Source organism: Hemibagrus wyckioides, linkage group LG09 (assembly GCF_019097595.1).
Source record: "Hemibagrus wyckioides isolate EC202008001 linkage group LG09, SWU_Hwy_1.0, whole genome shotgun sequence".
In the NCBI taxonomy this organism is placed as follows: domain Eukaryota; kingdom Metazoa; phylum Chordata; class Actinopteri; order Siluriformes; family Bagridae; genus Hemibagrus; species Hemibagrus wyckioides.
This window is the reverse complement of record NC_080718.1, coordinates 12,142,723-12,162,311: the sequence shown is the minus strand read 5'-3', so window position 1 is coordinate 12,162,311 and position 19,589 is coordinate 12,142,723. Positions and strand designations below refer to the sequence as shown.

The 19,589-nt window shown below is 35.7% G+C and overlaps 2 protein-coding genes across 9 annotated transcripts in view; one reads left to right on the top strand and one right to left on the bottom strand.

The window, feature by feature from the left end:
- Positions 1-7,356: 7,356 nt before the first annotated feature.
- Positions 7,357-14,190, top strand: degs2 (delta(4)-desaturase, sphingolipid 2). Its single transcript, XM_058399165.1, has 3 exons — positions 7,357-7,585; positions 10,824-11,566; positions 12,110-14,190. Exons 1-3 carry the CDS (start codon positions 7,504-7,506, stop codon positions 12,251-12,253), a joined length of 969 nt encoding a protein of 322 aa, XP_058255148.1. The 5' UTR covers positions 7,357-7,503; the 3' UTR covers positions 12,254-14,190.
- A 177-nt stretch (positions 14,191-14,367) lies between these two features.
- Positions 14,368-19,589, bottom strand: part of evla (Enah/Vasp-like a) — a 43,840-nt gene continuing 38,618 nt past the window's right edge. For all 8 annotated transcript variants that reach the window (XM_058399157.1, XM_058399158.1, XM_058399156.1 and 5 more), the window contains 7 exons: positions 17,793-17,911; positions 17,667-17,703; positions 17,532-17,568; positions 16,112-16,172; positions 15,518-15,578; positions 15,347-15,404; positions 14,368-15,260 (listed from right to left, as the gene is read on the bottom strand). In XM_058399157.1, coding sequence (XP_058255140.1) covers positions 15,223-15,260; positions 15,347-15,404; positions 15,518-15,578; positions 16,112-16,172; positions 17,532-17,568; positions 17,667-17,703; positions 17,793-17,911 — 411 coding nt within the window. In that variant the 3' untranslated portion in view covers positions 14,368-15,222. The remainder of the gene's footprint in view (positions 15,261-15,346; positions 15,405-15,517; positions 15,579-16,111; positions 16,173-17,531; positions 17,569-17,666; positions 17,704-17,792; positions 17,912-19,589) is intronic.

The window sequence follows — 19,589 nt, the reverse complement described above, 5'->3', positions numbered from 1 at the left end:
AGTCAAAGAAACTGAAATAGACAAATATCCATTTCACTGTTGTCATGGATCCCACTGCTGAAAGACAGCTACGTGTTTCTCCTCAAAGTGTTTGTTAGTCAGTTTACCTCAAGAAAACGGGTTAAGGTAAATTCATCTAACTAGTAGTTATATGTATATAGTTATCTTTATAAGTTAAAGATAAACTGATGACTGAAATGTTAAGAGTTCATGAAAAAAAGAATTCACTTTAACATAAATAATATTTCATGACTTGCTGGAGAATATGGATACACACTGCAAAACATTATGAACAGGGACATTTTCTTCACATATCCCAGTGTGTTAGAAGGTCAGACTACAGGCTTAGCTATGATACAGCAGCCCTGGAGCAGAGAGGGTTAAGGGCTTTGATCAAGTGCAGTTTGGGCTTAAATCCCTGACCTTCAGACCAGTTACCCAGAGCCTTAACCACTGAGCTACCATAAGAGTTTAATACAGTTGTAAGTGTATAGTGTAAGCTAAGTGTATAGTGTAATATAGTGTAAGCTAAGTGTATAGTGTAATATAGTGTAAGATAAGGGTATAGTGTAATATAGTGTAAGATAAGTGTATAGTGTAAGATAAGTGTATAGTGTAATATAGTGTAAGATAAGGGTATAGTGTAATATAGTGTAAGATAAGGGTATAGTGTAATATAGTGTAAGATAAGTGTATAGTGTAATATAGTGTAAGCTAAATGTGTAGTGTAATATAGTGTAAGATAAGTGTATAGTGTAATATAGTGTAAGATAAGTGTATAGTGTAATATAGTGTAAGATAAGGGTATAGTGTAATATAGTGTAAGCTAAGTGTATAGTGTAATTTAGTGTAAGATAGTATAAGCTAAGTGTATAGTGTAATATAGTGTAAGCTAAGTGTATAGTGTAATATAGTGTAAGCTAAGTGTATAGTGTAATATAGTGTAAGATAAGGGTATAGTGTAATATAGTGTAAGCTAAGGGTATAGTGTAATATAGTGTAAGCTAAATGTATAGTGTAATTTAGTGTAAGATAGTATAAGCTAAGTGTATAGTGTAATATAGTGTAAGATAAGGGTATAGTGTAATATAGTGTAAGATAAGGGTATAGTGTAATATAGTGTAAGATAAGTGTATAGTGTAAGATAAGTGTATAGTGTAATATAGTGTAAGATAAGGGTATAGTGTAATATAGTGTAAGATAAGGGTATAGTGTAATATAGTGTAAGATAAGTGTATAGTGTAATATAGTGTAAGCTAAATGTGTAGTGTAATATAGTGTAAGATAAGGGTATAGTGTAATATAGTGTAAGATAAGTGTATAGTGTAATATAGTGTAAGATAAGTGTATAGTGTAATATAGTGTAAGATAAGTGTATAGTGTAATATAGTGTAAGATAAGTGTATAGGGTAATATAGTGTAAGATAAGGGTATAGTGTAATATAGTGTAAGGTAAATGTATAGTGTAATATAGTGTAAGATAAGTGTATAGTGTAATATAGTGTAAGATAAGTGTATAGTGTAATATAGTGTAAGCTAAGGGTATAGTGTAATATAGTGTAAGATAAGGGTATAGTGTAATATAGTGTAAGCTAAATGTATAGTGTAATATAGTGTAAGATAAGTGTATAGTGTAAGATAAGGGTATAGTGTAATATAGTGTAAGATAAGTGTATAGTGTAATATAGTGTAAGCTAAATGTGTAGTGTAATATAGTGTAAGATAAGTGTATAGTGTAATATAGTGTAAGATAAGGGTATAGTGTAATATAGTGTAAGATAAGTGTATAGTGTAATATAGTGTAAGATAAGTGTATAGTGTAATATAGTGTAAGCTAAGGGTATAGTGTAATATAGTGTAAGATAAGGGTATAGTGTAATATAGTGTAAGCTAAATGTATAGTGTAATATAGTGTAAGATAAGTGTATAGTGTAATATAGTGTAAGATAAGTGTATAGGGTAATATAGTGTAAGATAAGGGTATAGTGTAATATAGTGTAAGATAAGTGTATAGTGTAATATAGTGTAAGCTAAGGGTATAGTGTAATATAGTGTAAGATAAGGGTATAGTGTAATATAGTGTAAGCTAAATGTATAGTGTAATATAGTGTAAGATAAGTGTATAGTGTAAGATAAGGGTATAGTGTAATATAGTGTAAGATAAGTGTATAGTGTAATATAGTGTAAGATAAGTGTATAGTGTAATATAGTGTAAGCTAAATGTGTAGTGTAATATAGTGTAAGATAAGTGTATAGTGTAATATAGTGTAAGATAAGTGTATAGTGTAATATAGTGTAAGATAAGTGTATAGTGTAATATAGTGTAAGATAAGTGTATAGTGTAATATAGTGTAAGCTAAATGTGTAGTGTAATATAGTGTAAGATAAGTGTATAGTGTAATATAGTGTAAGATAAGTGTATAGGGTAATATAGTGTAAGATAAGGGTATAGTGTAATATAGTGTAAGGTAAATGTATAGTGTAATATAGTGTAAGATAAGTGTATAGTGTAATATAGTGTAAGCTAAGGGTATAGTGTAATATAGTGTAAGATAAGGGTATAGTGTAATATAGTGTAAGCTAAATGTATAGTGTAATATAGTGTAAGATAAGTGTATAGTGTAAGATAAGGGTATAGTGTAATATAGTGTAAGATAAGGGTATAGTGTAATATAGTGTAAGACAAGGGTATAGTGTAATATAGTGTAAGATAAGTGTATAGTGTAATATAGTGTAAGCTAAATGTGTAGTGTAATATAGTGTAAGATAAGTGTATAGTGTAATATAGTGTAAGATAAGTGTATAGTGTAATATAGTGTAAGCTAAATGTGTAGTGTAATATAGTGTAAGATAAGTGTATAGTGTAATATAGTGTAAGATAAGTGTATAGTGTAATATAGTGTAAGATAAGTGTATAGTGTAATATAGTGTAAGATAAGGGTATAGTGTAATATAGTGTAAGATAAGGGTATAGTGTAATATAGTGTAAGATAAGGGTATAGTGTAATATAGTGTAAGATAAGGGTATAGTGTAATATAGTGTAAGATAAGTGTATAGTGTAATATAGTGTAAGCTAAGGGTATAGTGTAATATAGTGTAAGCTAAGGGTATACTGTAATATAGTGTAAGATAAGGGTATAGTGTAATATAGTATAAGCTAAATGTATAGTGTAATATAGTGTAAGATAAGTGTATAGTGTAAGATAAGGGTATAGTGTAATATAGTGTAAGATAAGTGTATAGTGTAATATAGTGTAAGCTAAATGTGTAGTGTAATATAGTGTAAGATAAGTGTATAGTGTAATATAGTGTAAGATAAGTGTATAGTGTAATATAGTGTAAGCTAAATGTGTAGTGTAATATAGTGTAAGATAAGTGTATAGTGTAATATAGTGTAAGATAAGGGTATAGTGTAATATAGTGTAAGATAAGTGTATAGTGTAATATAGTGTAAGCTAAATGTGTAGTGTAATATAGTGTAAGATAAGTGTATAGTGTAATATAGTGTAAGATAAGTGTATAGTGTAATATAGTGTAAGCTAAATGTGTAGTGTAATATAGTGTAAGATAAGTGTATAGTGTAATATAGTGTAAGATAAGTGTATAGTGTAATATAGTGTAAGATAAGGGTATAGTGTAATATAGTGTAAGATAAGTGTATAGTGTAATATAGTGTAAGATAAGTGTATAGTGTAATATAGTGTAAGATAAGGGTATAGTGTAATATAGTGTAAGATAAGGGTATAGTGTAATATAGTGTAAGATAAGGGTATAGTGTAATATAGTGTAAGCTAAGGGTATAGTGTAATATAGTGTAAGCTAAATGTGTAGTGTAATATAGTGTAAGATAAGTGTATAGTGTAATATAGTGTAAGATAAGGGTATAGTGTAATATAGTGTAAGATAAGTGTATAGTGTAATATAGTGTAAGCTAAGGGTACAGTGTAATATAGTGTAAGCTAAATGTATAGTGTAATATAGTGTAAGATAAGTGTATAGTGTAATATAGTGTAAGATAAGGGTATAGTGTAATATAGTGTAAGATAAGTGTATAGTGTAATATAGTGTAAGCTAAGGGTATAGTGTAATATAGTGTACGCTAAATGTATAGTCAAGGGTATGGTGTAATATAGTGTAAGCTAAGTGTATAGTGTAATTTAGTGTAAGATAGTATAAGCTAAGTGTATAGTGTAATATAGTGTAAGCTAAGTGTATAGTGTAATATAGTGTAAGATAAGTGTATAGTGTAATATAGTGTAAGCTAAATGTATAGTGTAAGTGTATAGTGTAAGTGTATAGTGTAATATAGTGTACGCTAAATGTATAGTCAAGGGTATAGTGTAATTTAGTGTAAGATAGTATAAGCTAAGTGTATAGTGTAATTTAGTGTAATATAGTGTAAGCTAAGTGTATAGTGTAATTTAGTGTAAGATAAGTGTATAGTGTAATATAGTGTAAGCTAAGTGTATAGTGTAATATAGTGTAAGCTAAGTGTATAGTGTAAGATAGTATAAGCTAAGGGTATAGTGTAATATAGTGTAAGCTAAGTGTATAGTGTAATATAGTGTAAGATAAGGGTATAGTGTAATATAGTGTAAGCTAAGTGTATAGTGTAATATAGTGTAAGCTAAGTGTATAGTGTAATATAGTGTAAGCTAAGTGTATAGTGTAATATAGTGTAAGCTATGTGTATAGTGTAATATAGTGTAAGCTAAGTGTATAGTGTAATATAGTGTAAGCTATGTGTATAGTGTAATATAGTGTAAGATAAGTGTATAGTGTAATATAGTGTAAGCTAAGTGTATAGTGTAAGATAGTATAAGCTAAGGGTATAGTGTAATATAGTGTAAGCTAAGTGTATAGTGTAATATAGTGTAAGCTAAGTGTATAGTGTAATATAGTGTAAGCTAAGTGTATAGTGTAAGATAGTATAAGCTAAGGGTATAGTGTAATATAGTGTAAGCTAAGTGTATAGTGTAATATAGTGTAAGCTAAGTGTATAGTGTAAGATAGTATAAGCTAAGGGTATAGTGTAATATAGTGTAAGCTAAGTGTATAGTGTAATATAGTGTAAGCTAAGGGTATAGTGTAATATAGTGTAAGCTATGTGTATAGTGTAATTTAGTGTAAGATAGTATAAGCTAAGTGTATAGTGTAATATAGTGTACACTAAATGTATAGTGAAGGGTATAGTGTAATATAATGTACGCTAAGCGTATAGTGTTATATAGTGTAAGCTAAATGTATTGTGTAAGTGTATAGTGTAATATAGTGTAAGATAGTATAAGCTAAGTGTATAATGTAAGAATATAGTGTAAGCCAAGTGTATAGTGTAATATAGTGTAAGCTAAGTGTGTAGTGTAATATAATGTAAGCTAAGGGTATAGTGTAAGAATATAGTGTATAGTGTTATATAGTGTAAGCTAAATGTATAGTGTAAGACTACACAGATCAGACATAACATTATGACCACCTGACTAATTTTGTGTTGGCCTCCCTTTTGCTGCCAAAGTCCTGACCCGTCATGCACTGTGTATTCTGACACCTTTCTATCAGAACCAGCATTAACTTCTTCAGCAATATGAGCAACAGTAGCTCGTCTGTTGGATCGGATCACACGGGCCAGCCTCTACTCCCCACGTTCATCAGTGAGCCTTGGCCGCCTATGACCCTGTTGCGGGTTCACCACTGTTCCTTCCTTGGACAACTTTTGATAGATACTGACCACTGCAGACTGGGAACACCCCACAAGAGCTGCAGTTTTGGAGATGCCCTGATCCAGTCGTCTATCCATCACAATTTGGCCTTTGTCAAACTCGCTCCAATCCTTATGCTTGCCCATTTTTCCTGCTTCTATCACATCAACTTTGAGGAAAAAATGTTCACTTGCTTCCTAATATATCCCACCCACTAACAGATGCCATGATGAGGAGATAATCAGTGATATTCACTTCACTTATCAGTGCTCATAATGTTATGCCTGATCGGTGTATAGTGTAGGCTAAAGGTATAGTGTAAGACATTGTGATTATAATGTATGCTGAGTGTATAGTGTAAGACTATAGTGTAAGCTAAATGTATAGTGTAATGTAGTGTGACATAGTGTGTAGCATAAGTTAGTAATATAGTGTAATATAGTGTATGCTTAGTTTATAGTTTAAGATAGTGTAAGATAGTATTAATATTTTTTTCATCTGGAAAATATTTCGTCATAGCCAGGTGTCTAGCTTGCTAATAAGAACAGTATTAAATAGACAAGTTAGCTATTAATTAGAATAATGTTACTTGTTATCTTTATAAGTGCTATTAAAATGTTTTATGGTCCATTCATCCTAATTTATCTGGCTCAGATATCACTGTAAATTTATCTGAATCTGGCTGCTAAAAGACAACAAATTCAGCAATGTTATAAAAATGTAAAAGAAATAAATATGTTTAGATCGAAATAGTTCCTAGTGACACCTAGTGATTCCAGTGTTAAATTGGTAGTAGATGCTGCATTTTCTTTATTCCAGTGAGAAGTTAATGGCTGAGTGGAACAATCATTACAAGAGTAGTTACAGTGGAGTTTAACAGATGGAAATTTAGGCGGAGTCGATATTGAACATTGGATTCAAAATCTCTGCTATATGGGATTAGGCTTGTTAGCCACCTAAGAAATGATAAACATGATGAAAAATACAAACCTTATCTGTTTGAACAGAATATACATCACTAGGACTAAAGCGCTGCTGCATCGGTCTCGTTATATGGGCTGTGGACTAAATCCTGTCAGCGTTACTATAGTCAAATGACATTGTGGGTAAAATAGAAAACCATTAACGAAAGTAGGAAACAACTAACATCAAGGAAGTGGAAGGGATGTGGTAGCTTAGTGGTTACGGTGGTGGATTACTGATCCAAAGGTTGTGAATTTGAATCCCAGGTCCACCAAGCCTCTAAACAAGGCCCTTAACCCTCCGTTGTATAAAATGAGTTTAAGTTGCTCTGGATAAGATTTTAAAAAATCTGAATTTCATTACAAAAAAATATAAATTGCCATCGATGATCATATGTTTTTTTTTATTATAAATATTCATATGCAAGTCCTTCATTGTTGACATGGGCTCCAAATACAGTATTTGGCTCAATTTTCTTGACTTCGCCCTAATGTTATATAGCGCCATCACGTGGTCATAATGTGAAATGATTTTATAATTAAGTGCAGAAAAAAGTACACGACCCTTCAGTAACACTATAGGATTGAGACTGTCCTTATGAAGTAAGAGGAAGGATGGTCTGGCCTTAAGCCTGACCTCTTTCTCGAGTTTAGCCTGTTTTGTGCACATGTGTTTTAACGCCTTAGGCAGCCTCGCCTGTTTTTTGACAGATCCACGCATTATATAGCTTGTGTAGTCACTCTGTGGCACACCTTTCCAGTCTTATCAGCGAGGGCGTGGCCCAAACGAGCGCACTCCGACAGGAATCACCTGAAGTCACTGCGCCACTACAGGAGGAGGAAAATGGGTAAAGCAGGTGGACGTGGGGACTTTGAATGGGTTTACGACGAGCAGCCGCACACATGGAGAAGAAAGGAGATTTTAGGTAGGTAAAATAAAAATAAAAAATCATTAAAGATTCTGTGATTGTATAAAGTTTATAAAGAAAAAAAGCAGGGAATTATATTTAAAGCAGGTGTTTCAGATTGAACTCCCCCCCCCCCCCCCTCCTTATGGCTGGTTTAAATGCTCGCGCCTGTTTTATTTCCTCTCATTCATGTTGTTTTGTTTGTTTTTGTTTGTTTATTTATTTATTTGGTACTTGAATATGTGTACTGTCTGGTAGTTTCGGTGCCGCATCCGCAGAGACGCACAGTTACTTCCGCTCAAAACTTTAGCGCATGGATATCAGGTTCTAACCCTTGTGTTTAGAAAGCGCCACACTCGACATGCTCAGAAAGATTCCTAGACTTCCTTCTATTAATTCCTTTTTGCTGATTTTTTTTTTTTAGATCAGCGTGTATAAAGTATGCTGGATATTGTTTGAAATGATCTCTCAGAAATTATTGGACCATTCTAACCTCCTGTTTTATATACTCTTTCAAATGATATTTTGACAGGAGTTTGCTAAACAGTCTCTTCAGTCAATGATCATGTCATATCATGTGAGGATATAAAGATGGAAATGGGTAATTACATAACCTAAAGCATGTGAGGGTGTACTGGCGTTGTAGTAAAGTGCTGTAGACCTGGATTTGCAAAGCACAGAGCTACATTTGCTTAGTAATTTTGTGCCTCTTGGACAAATATCATAAATTGTGAAACAGTAACATCCAATATTCTCATCTTTTCAGTTCACTCGCCGTTTAGTTTACTGACTTTACCCAGCCTTGTCGAAACAGAGAGATGCAGTGTGATTGATTTTTATTTTCTGTAATCCAACTCCAGACAAATTAAGCCTTTGACAAGTGGAACAATTGCTGAGTGGCCCAGGTGTGGTTGTTAGGCATTGCTTGGAAACAGAACACACTCGAATACTGTGGTGGTCCACACACACACACACACACACACACACCTGTTGGCATTAATGTCTGAAGGTCAGCAGAGCAGAACTCTTCAGGACTGGTGAAATGCCACTATACTGAGGTGCCAGTTTCTTAGTTACTGGTTTGGTGTACCTAAGCAACTAGCAATTCAGTCTATGGATATATAAATCTGTATACACTAATTTGCTAGATTAAGTGTGTCATGTAGTTCATAATGTATTTGAAGTCTCTTCATTGTAGTGATTGTAAGTATTATGCAAGAAAGAGTGGCATTTGTGTATGATGAAAAATTCACTTTTATATTCATAATGGTTCCCCAGCTTCCAATAATCCTCTGTCGTGAACCGACACCTTTGGCTGTTCAAATATTTATAAAGCTATGTTTTATCATCCCTTTGTACACTGAATAAGACCTGAGGAGTCAGAATGACTAGTGTTTTCTTTTTAAGTGAATCTCAGGTGGTGGAAAGGTGTTTCCACCACAGTCGTTTTACACCTAGGCTGAAGACTTTAATGATTCATGGTGCTTGAAGGTCATTAAGAGCCTGCACAGGGCTGAAGTGTCATTTCAAGAGAAACATTTTTCTGTCAAAGAATAGTTTAGCTTGTGTAGCTATTTTCATGAAGCAATGTGAGAATGTTTCTGTTCATATGATTCATGAGACACTTGAGACAGATTCAGGAACTATGATGAAATAAAAGTACTGACTTAATATGTGACCAAAATAGTTGTGTTAATCAATCAGATGCTCGATACAAAAATATCAGGATGAATGCTAAAAACAAAGCTATCTATTTTTTTTTTTCTTCAATAACTTTATTATAAAATTTTAAGAAATGTGTGCTCTGTAATTTTCTTAGCTACATACAATGAAAGGTGACCCAGGTTGCATTTGCATACATTTGGTCAGTCACGCTGTTACTGGATAGCTTGTTATACACAAGCTGGTGGTGAGAAAGGAAAAAAATATCATACATACATGTATATTGTTACACATTTATGTAAAAATGTATAGGATTTTTTATGTTCTATTTATCATATTGTCAATTTAAGCTGAGAGTGTGTGAGGACATGTGTGGTGTGGCACAGCATTGCGCAGGTAAGACAGACAAAGGTCTTTCAGTGCAGTCCATGTCCCCAGATAGAAGCTGCTGTAGTATAATTTGGGGTGTTGCAAAATCCAACCTACATTTTTGGCACAACCAGGACTTAAAAAGGATGAGAAGCACTGGAGTAATGAGTTAAAAATTGCTCAGGCAAATTATGATGGACACTACTGATACAGTACTTTACTCATATTTTGATAGTCAGTGGTGAAGAAACCATCCAGTGATTGACTTCACCTAATGATGAAACTCTGACCTCTTAACAACCCTACTGAACCCTATCAGTAACCTCGTTGCATGCTAAATGACTTAGAGTTCATTGAGGCCTACACAATAAAAGTAATGCTTCTAAACTAGGTTTGGTTGCAGTCAGTAAACTTTTTCCAGAACTAAGTTTCAGGTATCAGTGTTATTTTTGTGTTAAAAATGAAAGGACATCCAGACATCCTTTGCAGTAGGATACGAAAATAAAACACCATTGGACTTTCATTCTTGGGGAAAAAATGTACAATATTACAATTCGACATGTTTAACAAAGTAGTCTATTCAAATAATACTGGTTTGACTAATAGTGCCACAAAGCTACCCAAAGGATTTGGAACTTATTCAAATTGGACCAGTCCAGGTGGAAGCAATTTTTTTTGGTTTGCTTGTTTTAAGCTTTTGCTAGTTATGTTAATATTATTGAAATGATTCCCTTAAAAAAAGAAGGATATTTGGTTTCCCAAATGGGAATGGAAAAATGAGAGGGCTCAGGTGAACTGTAAGCAGACCTATGGTACAGAAAGTAAATTGAAATCTTGGGTTTGCATACAGACTACATGCAAATGATAAGGGTTAGTGTAAAGCCTGGTTTTCTAGAAGGAGAGATTGTATGTTTATTTAATGTCATATAACCAAAATTAATTAAGTGTGTTTGTAAAGGGTCTACAACAAGTGTCATTTGACACACAGTCACATGAGCAAGTGTGCTAATTAAACAAAAGGCACAGGAGCAACAAGTGTGCTAATTAAAAAAAGCACAACAACAGGAGTCTTTTCTGCCCCATGGGGAGAGCATTAACCACTGCATGACTTCCTGTGTACTTGTTGCATTTCCATGTAGTTTCCAGGTTACCTGCAGTAAAAATGAGAGCAAAATGAAATTCAAATGCATGTAAAAGGTTATGACTTCCTCTTCTTTCTTTACAGCAAAGTATCCACAGATCAAGTCTTTGATGGGTCCCGACCCGCAGCTGAAGTGGGTTGTGTCTGGAATGGTACTCACTCAATTAGTGGCATGTTACTTTGTCCATGAGTTGTCTTGGAAGTGGGTGTTTTTCTGGGCATATGCCTTTGGTGGGTGTATAAACCACTCTTTGACCCTGGCAATCCATGACATTTCGCACAACATCGCATTCGGGAACAAGCAGGTGCGCTGGAACCGGTGGTTCGCCATGTTCGCCAATCTGCCCATCGGCCTACCTTACTCGGCCTCCTTCAAGAAATACCACATCGACCACCACCGCTACCTTGGAGGGGATGGCCTGGATGTGGACATCCCTACAGACATAGAAGGCTGGTTCTTTTGCACACCTGCAAGGAAGATGCTCTGGCTCTTCCTCCAGCCCTTCTTCTATGCACTGCGACCTTTGGTGGTGAACCCAAAACCCGTGACCAGACTGGAGATGATGAATGCAGCCGTGCAGTTCGTAGCAGACATTCTTATCTACTATATCTGGGGACTCAAACCGATTGTGTACCTTATCTCTGGATCCATACTGTGCATGGGCCTACATCCCATCTCTGGACACTTCATTGCTGAGCATTACATGTTCCTGAAGGGCCATGAGACCTACTCATACTATGGTTCTCTGAACTTTATCACTTTCAATGTGGGATACCATATGGAACATCATGATTTCCCCAGCATCCCTGGTAGTAAGTTACCTGAGGTGAGTGTCTTTATATGCACTGTTCCCAATATTCCCATACAGGCCGGGTTGACATTTCAGAATCACCATGTGGCGTGACTTAGAAATAAGGAAAGACTGTAATTCCAGAACAAGTCTAAATATCAACATCAGCAACAATAATAAACAGCACATTAACTACATGGAAATACAGAAATGGCATTTAAATCGAGTGGCTTTTCTAAATGATGTGTTTATCTGACACAAGCTTATATATTGGTACAACATTCATGATATTGTTTCTGCTTATGAATAGGCAAATCCATCATCAGCTATATTCCAGCTATACTTCCTGCAGCTTCTTCTGTTTGCCAGCTTTGTTTATGTAAACTATAATGTTTGGGATTGTTTTAGGATACATACTCTAGGGGTGTGTGACAAACTGTAGAAATGTACACTTTGAATTATTTGAGAGCGTATATATGTAAATGAAGGTGAGCACCACCAACATAGACTTTTCTGAATCTTTACTTCCTGTCCTGTTCCCTAAGCGTCTACTGAAATCTTTTCTCCTTTCATTACCAGGTGAAGAAAATAGCAGCAGAGTATTATGATTCACTACCGCAACACACCTCCTGGATACGGGTGCTCTGGGACTTTGTGTTTGACGACAGCATTGGCCCATACGCAAGAATTAAAAGAGAATACAAACTGGCCAAACAGGAATAAGTTGTACTGTCGGTGCATTATTCTCACAGAGCCGCTATTTAAACGGAAAAGAAGAAAAGCTGGGCAGGCCTGCTGAACCGGTAGAAACACGTGTTTCAGACTTTTTTCTTTTCACTTACAACTACAGCAGGTGAAACTGTACTATTTTCAGGGGTTTAGAGTACACACAACCTGGACAGTCAATTCCATTCAACTAATGTTGGTTACAGGCAATGAATGGTGAGATTAAATATGTTTTTTTTTGTGCTAACCAGCCAATAAAATGTCGTCTTATTTATGAGAAAGCTTATTGTTCTTTAGATTTGCAGGATATTTAATAAGAGACTGTCATTCTAAAGCTACTGTATCCTGTGATTAATCACAAATTTGAATAATAATCTAAGTCATGAGTTGTAAGTGACGGTGTGAATTAAAACAAACATTCCTTAGGTAGAAAGATGTAGATGTATAAAGTTTTGTGTTTTTAACATATATGGGATTCTGAGTTTTCAAAAATGCTGTCCGTAAAGGCCTGTATTTTTCAAAGCTGGTTTAGGTTAAAATCTTATTGCAGAGTATTAAAGTATTTCAAATTCTGTATTGCACGTATAAATACATTTCCTCTCATTTCATTTGATCCGTATAAACACATTAGGAATGTGAGTGTAATATTTACACAACCCAAAGAAGGCTTTATTTACAGTTAAATGAGTGTAATCTGTAACAAGCAGTTCTAATAAATGCTGTGCTCATACTATAATACAGGGACTGGAATCAGCCATAACATTTAAAACCTCCTGCTTAATACTGTATAGCTCCCCCTTGTGCCACCAAATCAGCTCTGAGCTGGTGAGGCATGAACTCCACAAGACCTCTGAAGGTGTGCTGTGGAACCAAGACATTCTCAGCAGATCGTTTTAATCTTTGTAAGTTGTGAGGTGTGGCCTCCATGGATCAGACCTGTTTATCCAGCACATCCCACAGATACATCATCGGATTGAGATCTGGGGAATTCGTAGGACAAGGAAACACCTTGAACTCTGTTGTGTTTCTCAATTCACCCTTGACCAATTTTTGTAGTGTGGCAGCTTGTCTTGCTGAAACTGTAGAAACCGTCCAGACAGGGAGGCTTATTAATTTTAATTTGATTTTCAATACGTCGTCAATTTCTTTCACCGTTTAAATGAATCAAAATTTAGACTGATGTCTTTCAGGATTTGTTCAAGATGGAAACTGCTCACTAAATAATTCTAAATAAAGCTTTGGTATAATTGGTTCTAGCTGGGTACAGAGTTTACCTAAGTAGCCGCAGGTCATTTCACACCTCAGTACTGTTTTTAATTCGCAACAGCCTCAGACCAAATGACTTCTAACCCCCTTCTATCATCACTGAAATATTTTGCCCTTTCTGTTTCAAATGGCTCTTTCTTTTATACGTTGTGGTTAGGCTGCTTTTCTTTTATTGACTCTGTACCACAGCAGCTGTATAAATTAGGGTGTGTTTCCAGTTGATGTATATTAGGGTAAATTGGGGGTGTGGCTTATGCATATTATATGTAAATATGGGTTTATTGGGTTGGCCCTTACGTCAATGAAGATTAATCTGATTCCTGATTCATTGTTACACCCCTGGACTGCTCTGCTAACTGAAGTGTACTTATTTAACTGCAGATTGTTTAAATATTACACTCAAATTGACACCTGGTCATCTCAGACACGAGTGTAAGCACATACAGTATATTTGCCAAAGATGAAATTGATAAATAAGGAATTTACATAGGCTTATTTTATGATCAGATTTGACCATAACACAACTTTGATGAATACCGGTCATTGGAAAAAACAAAATAAAAACAGAAAAAGTAACACAAAATATAATTGCAAAAATTCTTCTTTAGAGTTCTTTAAAATACTTTCTACATTTGTTACATTAAAAAAACTATATGCTATTTATTATATGTAATATTTTCAATTTGTAATTAAATGAAATATAGTATTAAAAGTGATTTTTTAAAATAATCTTATTCCATTTAATGTTGTGTTATAGTGTGATGAAATAAATGATACCAAATATTTCTTCTTCAGTACCTTTTTGTGCATTAAAAAAAAAAAAAAGACAAATTCACAACTTATAGATTCAGTGTTTTATTCAAAGGTCATTTTAATGTTAACTTTTAGAAGGATTAAGCCAGTAGCGTAGGCTAATCATTTGAATAATTTAGGACCCAATATTATGAACCAATTCTCTTTCAAACCAAATGAGGAGAGTCCACAAACTGCCTTTTCACAGGGCTATAGCTACAGATACATCTCTCATAAGACCATCATCAATAACTTCACACTACCAATTCAAATTCAAGCTAAAAAAAAGATCCAGTGAACATCTGTTTTGGCGAGGAAAAAGAAAGATTAAAACTGTAATGCATGATGGTGACAGACCAGCGAAAAGTGTGCTGAATGTGCTTATCAAAAACCAAAGTATGAAGAGAAAATAGAAAACGGCGACATAAAAAGTGAGCATCTTTGTGTTTCTAGTTCTCTGCCTGACACCACTGATAATAAAATTACTTTTACAATAACAGTAATGAAACAACGAAACAGTATAAAACGAAAATATCTTCATCAAGGTCCACCTAGTCGAATTTCTCGTTAAGACTTGAAAGACTGGGAGCAGCAAACTGCACAGTGGGCTTAGTCTTTTAATGTTTATACAGGAGGATATAGAAAATTCAGTGTGAAGGTCCATCCATACATCCATCCATTCATCCATCCACACATGCATACAAGCACTCACTCACTCTCACTCACTTCCTCTTCGCATCTTTCTCCTGCTTCGTTCTGTAATGCTCCTCGTTGATGCAACATTCCTGCAACACCAACTTATTCCATGCCGTTGCAGCTATGTTGCAAGACCTTTCCTCCAAAGCGCCACAGGATCCTTTCCGCACTTTCCCAAGAGCCTTCTGGTGGTGTTATCATGCTTCTAAACACTATGTAGCACCCATCCTAGCGAGTTCTCTTCTAATGGCTAAAGAAATAAAGGAAAATATAATCACAATTCTCGCACAAATGCCACAGCACATATGTTCAGTTAGAAAACATGCAAATTCTCACCATCTATTATCTCATCTTTGACTTTATGCAGTTCACGTACAACCTCCTCCAAAATCTCCTTTTTAAATGAAAATGAAATAAAGTCTCCTGTTAGTGTACAGCTGATGAGCAGCCACTTGTAGCAAGTTGTCAAATGGTCATGTCTATTCGCTGTATGCTTATAAAACTTACCTGTTTCATTCGGTCAAAGTCACCTGACTCTCCGTCAGCGGTGCTGCCGACAGCTCTCAGCCTGTACAATTAAGGGCATGGTTACTTATTAATAATAAATAGAAGGTTTTATAATAGAGCTTTTAAAAATGTTTAGAATGAAGCTGCTGTAGTTTGAGTTGAATTCGTAATATCATCCTGGTATAGTTTTAATCTATTACATGTTCCCTACAAACCTTGGTGGCTTTCATCAACATATTCATGCTCTGACTGTCGATACTACCGAATCTTCAGTCTTTAATCATTACCAGAGAGACAGAGATAAGGTTTTGCTTCTCTTTACACAAAGCCACTCCAGGATCCAGTTAAATAGGTTTTATTTTTAAAGTTGTGTGTTGATAAGAGCCACAAGAGTTACCAAGGCATTTAGCTCTGCCATTATGTGGTTTACCGTGCCATGTGCCCACTGACCCATATAAACCTAAGGCTAATGCACTGGGCAGACGTTCAATTAGATGTGTGCTTGTCTATGGATGTGGGAATAGTGGTATGTGGTAGAAGTGATGAAGGAAAAGAATAAATAACCTGATGAAATCAAACTGATGTGAAACTAACCTTGATCCAGCAGAGGATTTGTCTGAAGAATTTGCTCGCTCCCATGGCTTCTTCAGAGCATCTGGAAATAAAGAAAATTCAGTTAATTGTGCCATCCATTCCCAACTCCCTCCATCCATTCATCCCTCCATCCATCAATCCATCCCTAACTCCCTCCCTCCCTCCATCCATAACTCCCCCATACCTCCATCCATCTCTCCCTCCCTCCCTCCCTCCCTTTCCTTTTCCTTCACTTCATTTCCTTTCCAGCACTTCTTCACTTCATTTCTTAATATTGGAATAAATGACTCCAATACCCTAACAAGGTTTTCTATTCCTTTACTTTTGTACTCTTTAAATGATCCGGTCCATTTTCTAAGAGCTGGATATTACTTTTGTACTCTTTAAATGATGCTGTGTACATAGAGGCTTTGTTTCCAAATTGTATCCAGTTAATAATTCACAAGTTTGGTTTAGTCTGACCTCATGAGGTTTTTTTTTCCTTATCCTGTTTGGTGACAAACTCAATCAAGAAACATCATTGATCTCTTACCAATTTCCAAATATCAGGACATATTACATGTGAACATCTTCAAGAGGTTCTTAAATATCCTTCATTCTATATGAAATATCCATAATGCTTTCGAAAAAGTTTATCCACCAGTTTCTTTATGGCCCTAGTCAAAAGATAGAAATATTCTCTGGGTTTATTACAAAAGGCTTAAAAGACACATTATATAATACGATACAAAATTAGGTGCTGGTGGTTCCAGACAATCATAAAGACACAGAATCCCTCACTCCAGTTCAGCTGTATCTGATCTGTCATGATATCTGCAATATCCTGAACTGGCAGCTATAAGGTTAGGCCAGATTCTGATGGGGGCTGTGATCTCAGTTAATGTCATTTTTATAAGATCAGAGGAGAATAACCAGACTGGTCTGAGCTGGCAGGAAGTCTATACAGTAATCACTCTTTACAACTGTGGTGAGCAGAACAGTATCTCAGGACACACAGCACATCAAACCTTGAGGTGGATGGAGTTAAAAATAGCAGAAGACAACATCAGGTTTTACTTCTGACAACCAAGAACAGGAATCTCAGTGTTTGATGATGTGTTCATGCTGAATCTTTCTTGGTATCTCGAACCAATCTGGACCAATTTTCCTCTAATCAACAAGGAGTTTCCACCCACAGAAGTGTCAATCACTCAATGTTTTGTTATTTGCCTTTCTCTGTGTAAACTCTAGAGACTGTTGTATGTGAAAATCCCAGGAGTCACAGAGGTCACACTTTTTCTTTATTCTGATGTTTGAACTGAACATTAACTGAAGCACTTGGCCTGCCACATTTTTTGGCTGATTAGATAATAGCATGAATGTGCAGGTGTTCCTAATAACATTCTAATAAAGTGGGTGGTGAACGCAGATTTCTGCTAACCTGAGCCGCGTGAGGCTGGAGAGCCGTTGGACTCTTCCTGCAAGAAACATACACAACATTTCATACAAAATGAATGGAGTCACTACAAAGTGTAAAAAGCAGCAAAAAAAGTGCTCTTTTGAGAAATGCACAAACATTTTGACTATCTTCAGGTTTTTCAGAAGCTTTCCTCCTGCAAGGAAGACAAGGCAATGCATGGTCAAATCGGTGTGATTAATATATAGTCTTGTAAATGAAGATAAAGTGCTGACTCGGACTGACCTTCGTGCTAGAAGGGCATTCATTTCTTGCATGAGGCCCTCTCCTCCTCCTCCACTGCCCCCACTGGAGCGGCTGGCATCGTTCTTGGCACTGCCCGGCCCTGCGGAGCTCTCCTCAGGCTGCCAGGTTCAAACAAAGGGCATCAGCAATGGCCAGAACAGATAAATATTACATTGCTCAACAGGTTACTCTGTGTCACCAGTTTATTAGGCAACAACTGGGCATATCACATATAATTCAAATGTTCCACTCAAACAAAAGGAGGACGTTTCTGCTAAACAGAATCAGTCTCAAAAGAAATACTTTTTTTAAAATCATTTTATTTTTTCTCAAAACATTTAAATTTTATTAGTTATACTGTACTAATACTGAGTAGGGCCTTCCTTAGCTCTCAAAACAGCCTCAATTCTTTATGGCATGGATTAAACAAGATGTTGGAAAGGGTTGGAAAGGCACATGATCAGCCAGAAGTGTGCTAAGAAAACATTCCTCACACCATACACCACCTCTACCAGTCTGGACTGTTAAAACAAAGCAGGTGTAGTTCCTGGATTCTTGCTGTTGGCACCAAATTCTGACCCAATAATGTGTGTGCCTCAGGAAAAATCAAAGATTCATCAGATCAGGCTAGGTTTTTCCAGTTTTCAGCTGTCCAGTTTTGGTAAGTTTATGCTCACTGCAGCATGACAGAAGTGGAACCTGACATGGGCTTCTACTGTTGTGGCCTCGAACCTCAAATTCTGACATACTGTGTATTTTAAGAACACAATAGTATTAGAATTCTTCATTCTATGTTAACCTCTCCGATTAACAAGTTGTTCCTGTCCCATCTTTATTGCACCAGTAAACTCTTGAGGCTGTTGCACATGAAAATCCCAGGAGATCAGGAGTTATAGAAATACTCAAACCAGTCTGTCTGGCACCAACACTCATGCCACCGTGAAAATCAGTGAGATCACACTTTTCCTTATTCTGATGGTTGATGTGAAGGAAGCTGCTTGCCTGCATCTGCATGATTTATACACTGCACTGGTGCCACATGATTGACTGATTAACTAATTGCATAAATGCATAGGTGTACATGTGTTCCTAATAAAGTACTCAGTGAGTGTACATGCCAAATTTACTGACACAATAACTTGACAGTAAAAAAAAAGCAATTTCCTGAGACAGAGGGTCAAACTGCACAAATCAGGTCATGGATACAGTTTATTAAATGCACCAGCTGTTAAAAGAGGCATTGGAGGGGAACATGTAAAATGTGGAAAGTAGATAAAATGGGTGGAGATATTTGAAGCATGGATGATTGCATATTGCATCAGATTTTCTCCATAAGTATATGCAATTATCAGCACATGGCTACAATATTGGCAATAGTCATTTGTGCTTTTCCATTCCAGATTTAAGCCCCTATTTTCTGTTCTAATACCCTCCACTCTTCTAGATTAGGGAGAGTGGCTGTGGGGATTTGTACTCATTTAGCCACAAACACATAAGTGAAGTGTGACAATGATGTTGGGTGAGGAGGCTTTGGGTGCAGGGCTCTGTGCAAGCCACTCAAGTTCTTCCAGTCCAGCCTTGGCAACTTGTCTTCATGGAGCTCGCTGGGACAAGTCTGGGCTCGAACCCCTTAGTCCCAATGAAAGGAAAGCTTAATATTGTGTGCTTCCTCCTTTCGGATAACAGTTTGGGGAAGGCCAACATAGGACTGTAATAGTCAGATATTCACAAAAGTGAAGATTTAATTAGATTTGGTATATTTACAAAGTTCTGACCATGTCAACAAAAAGCACCTAT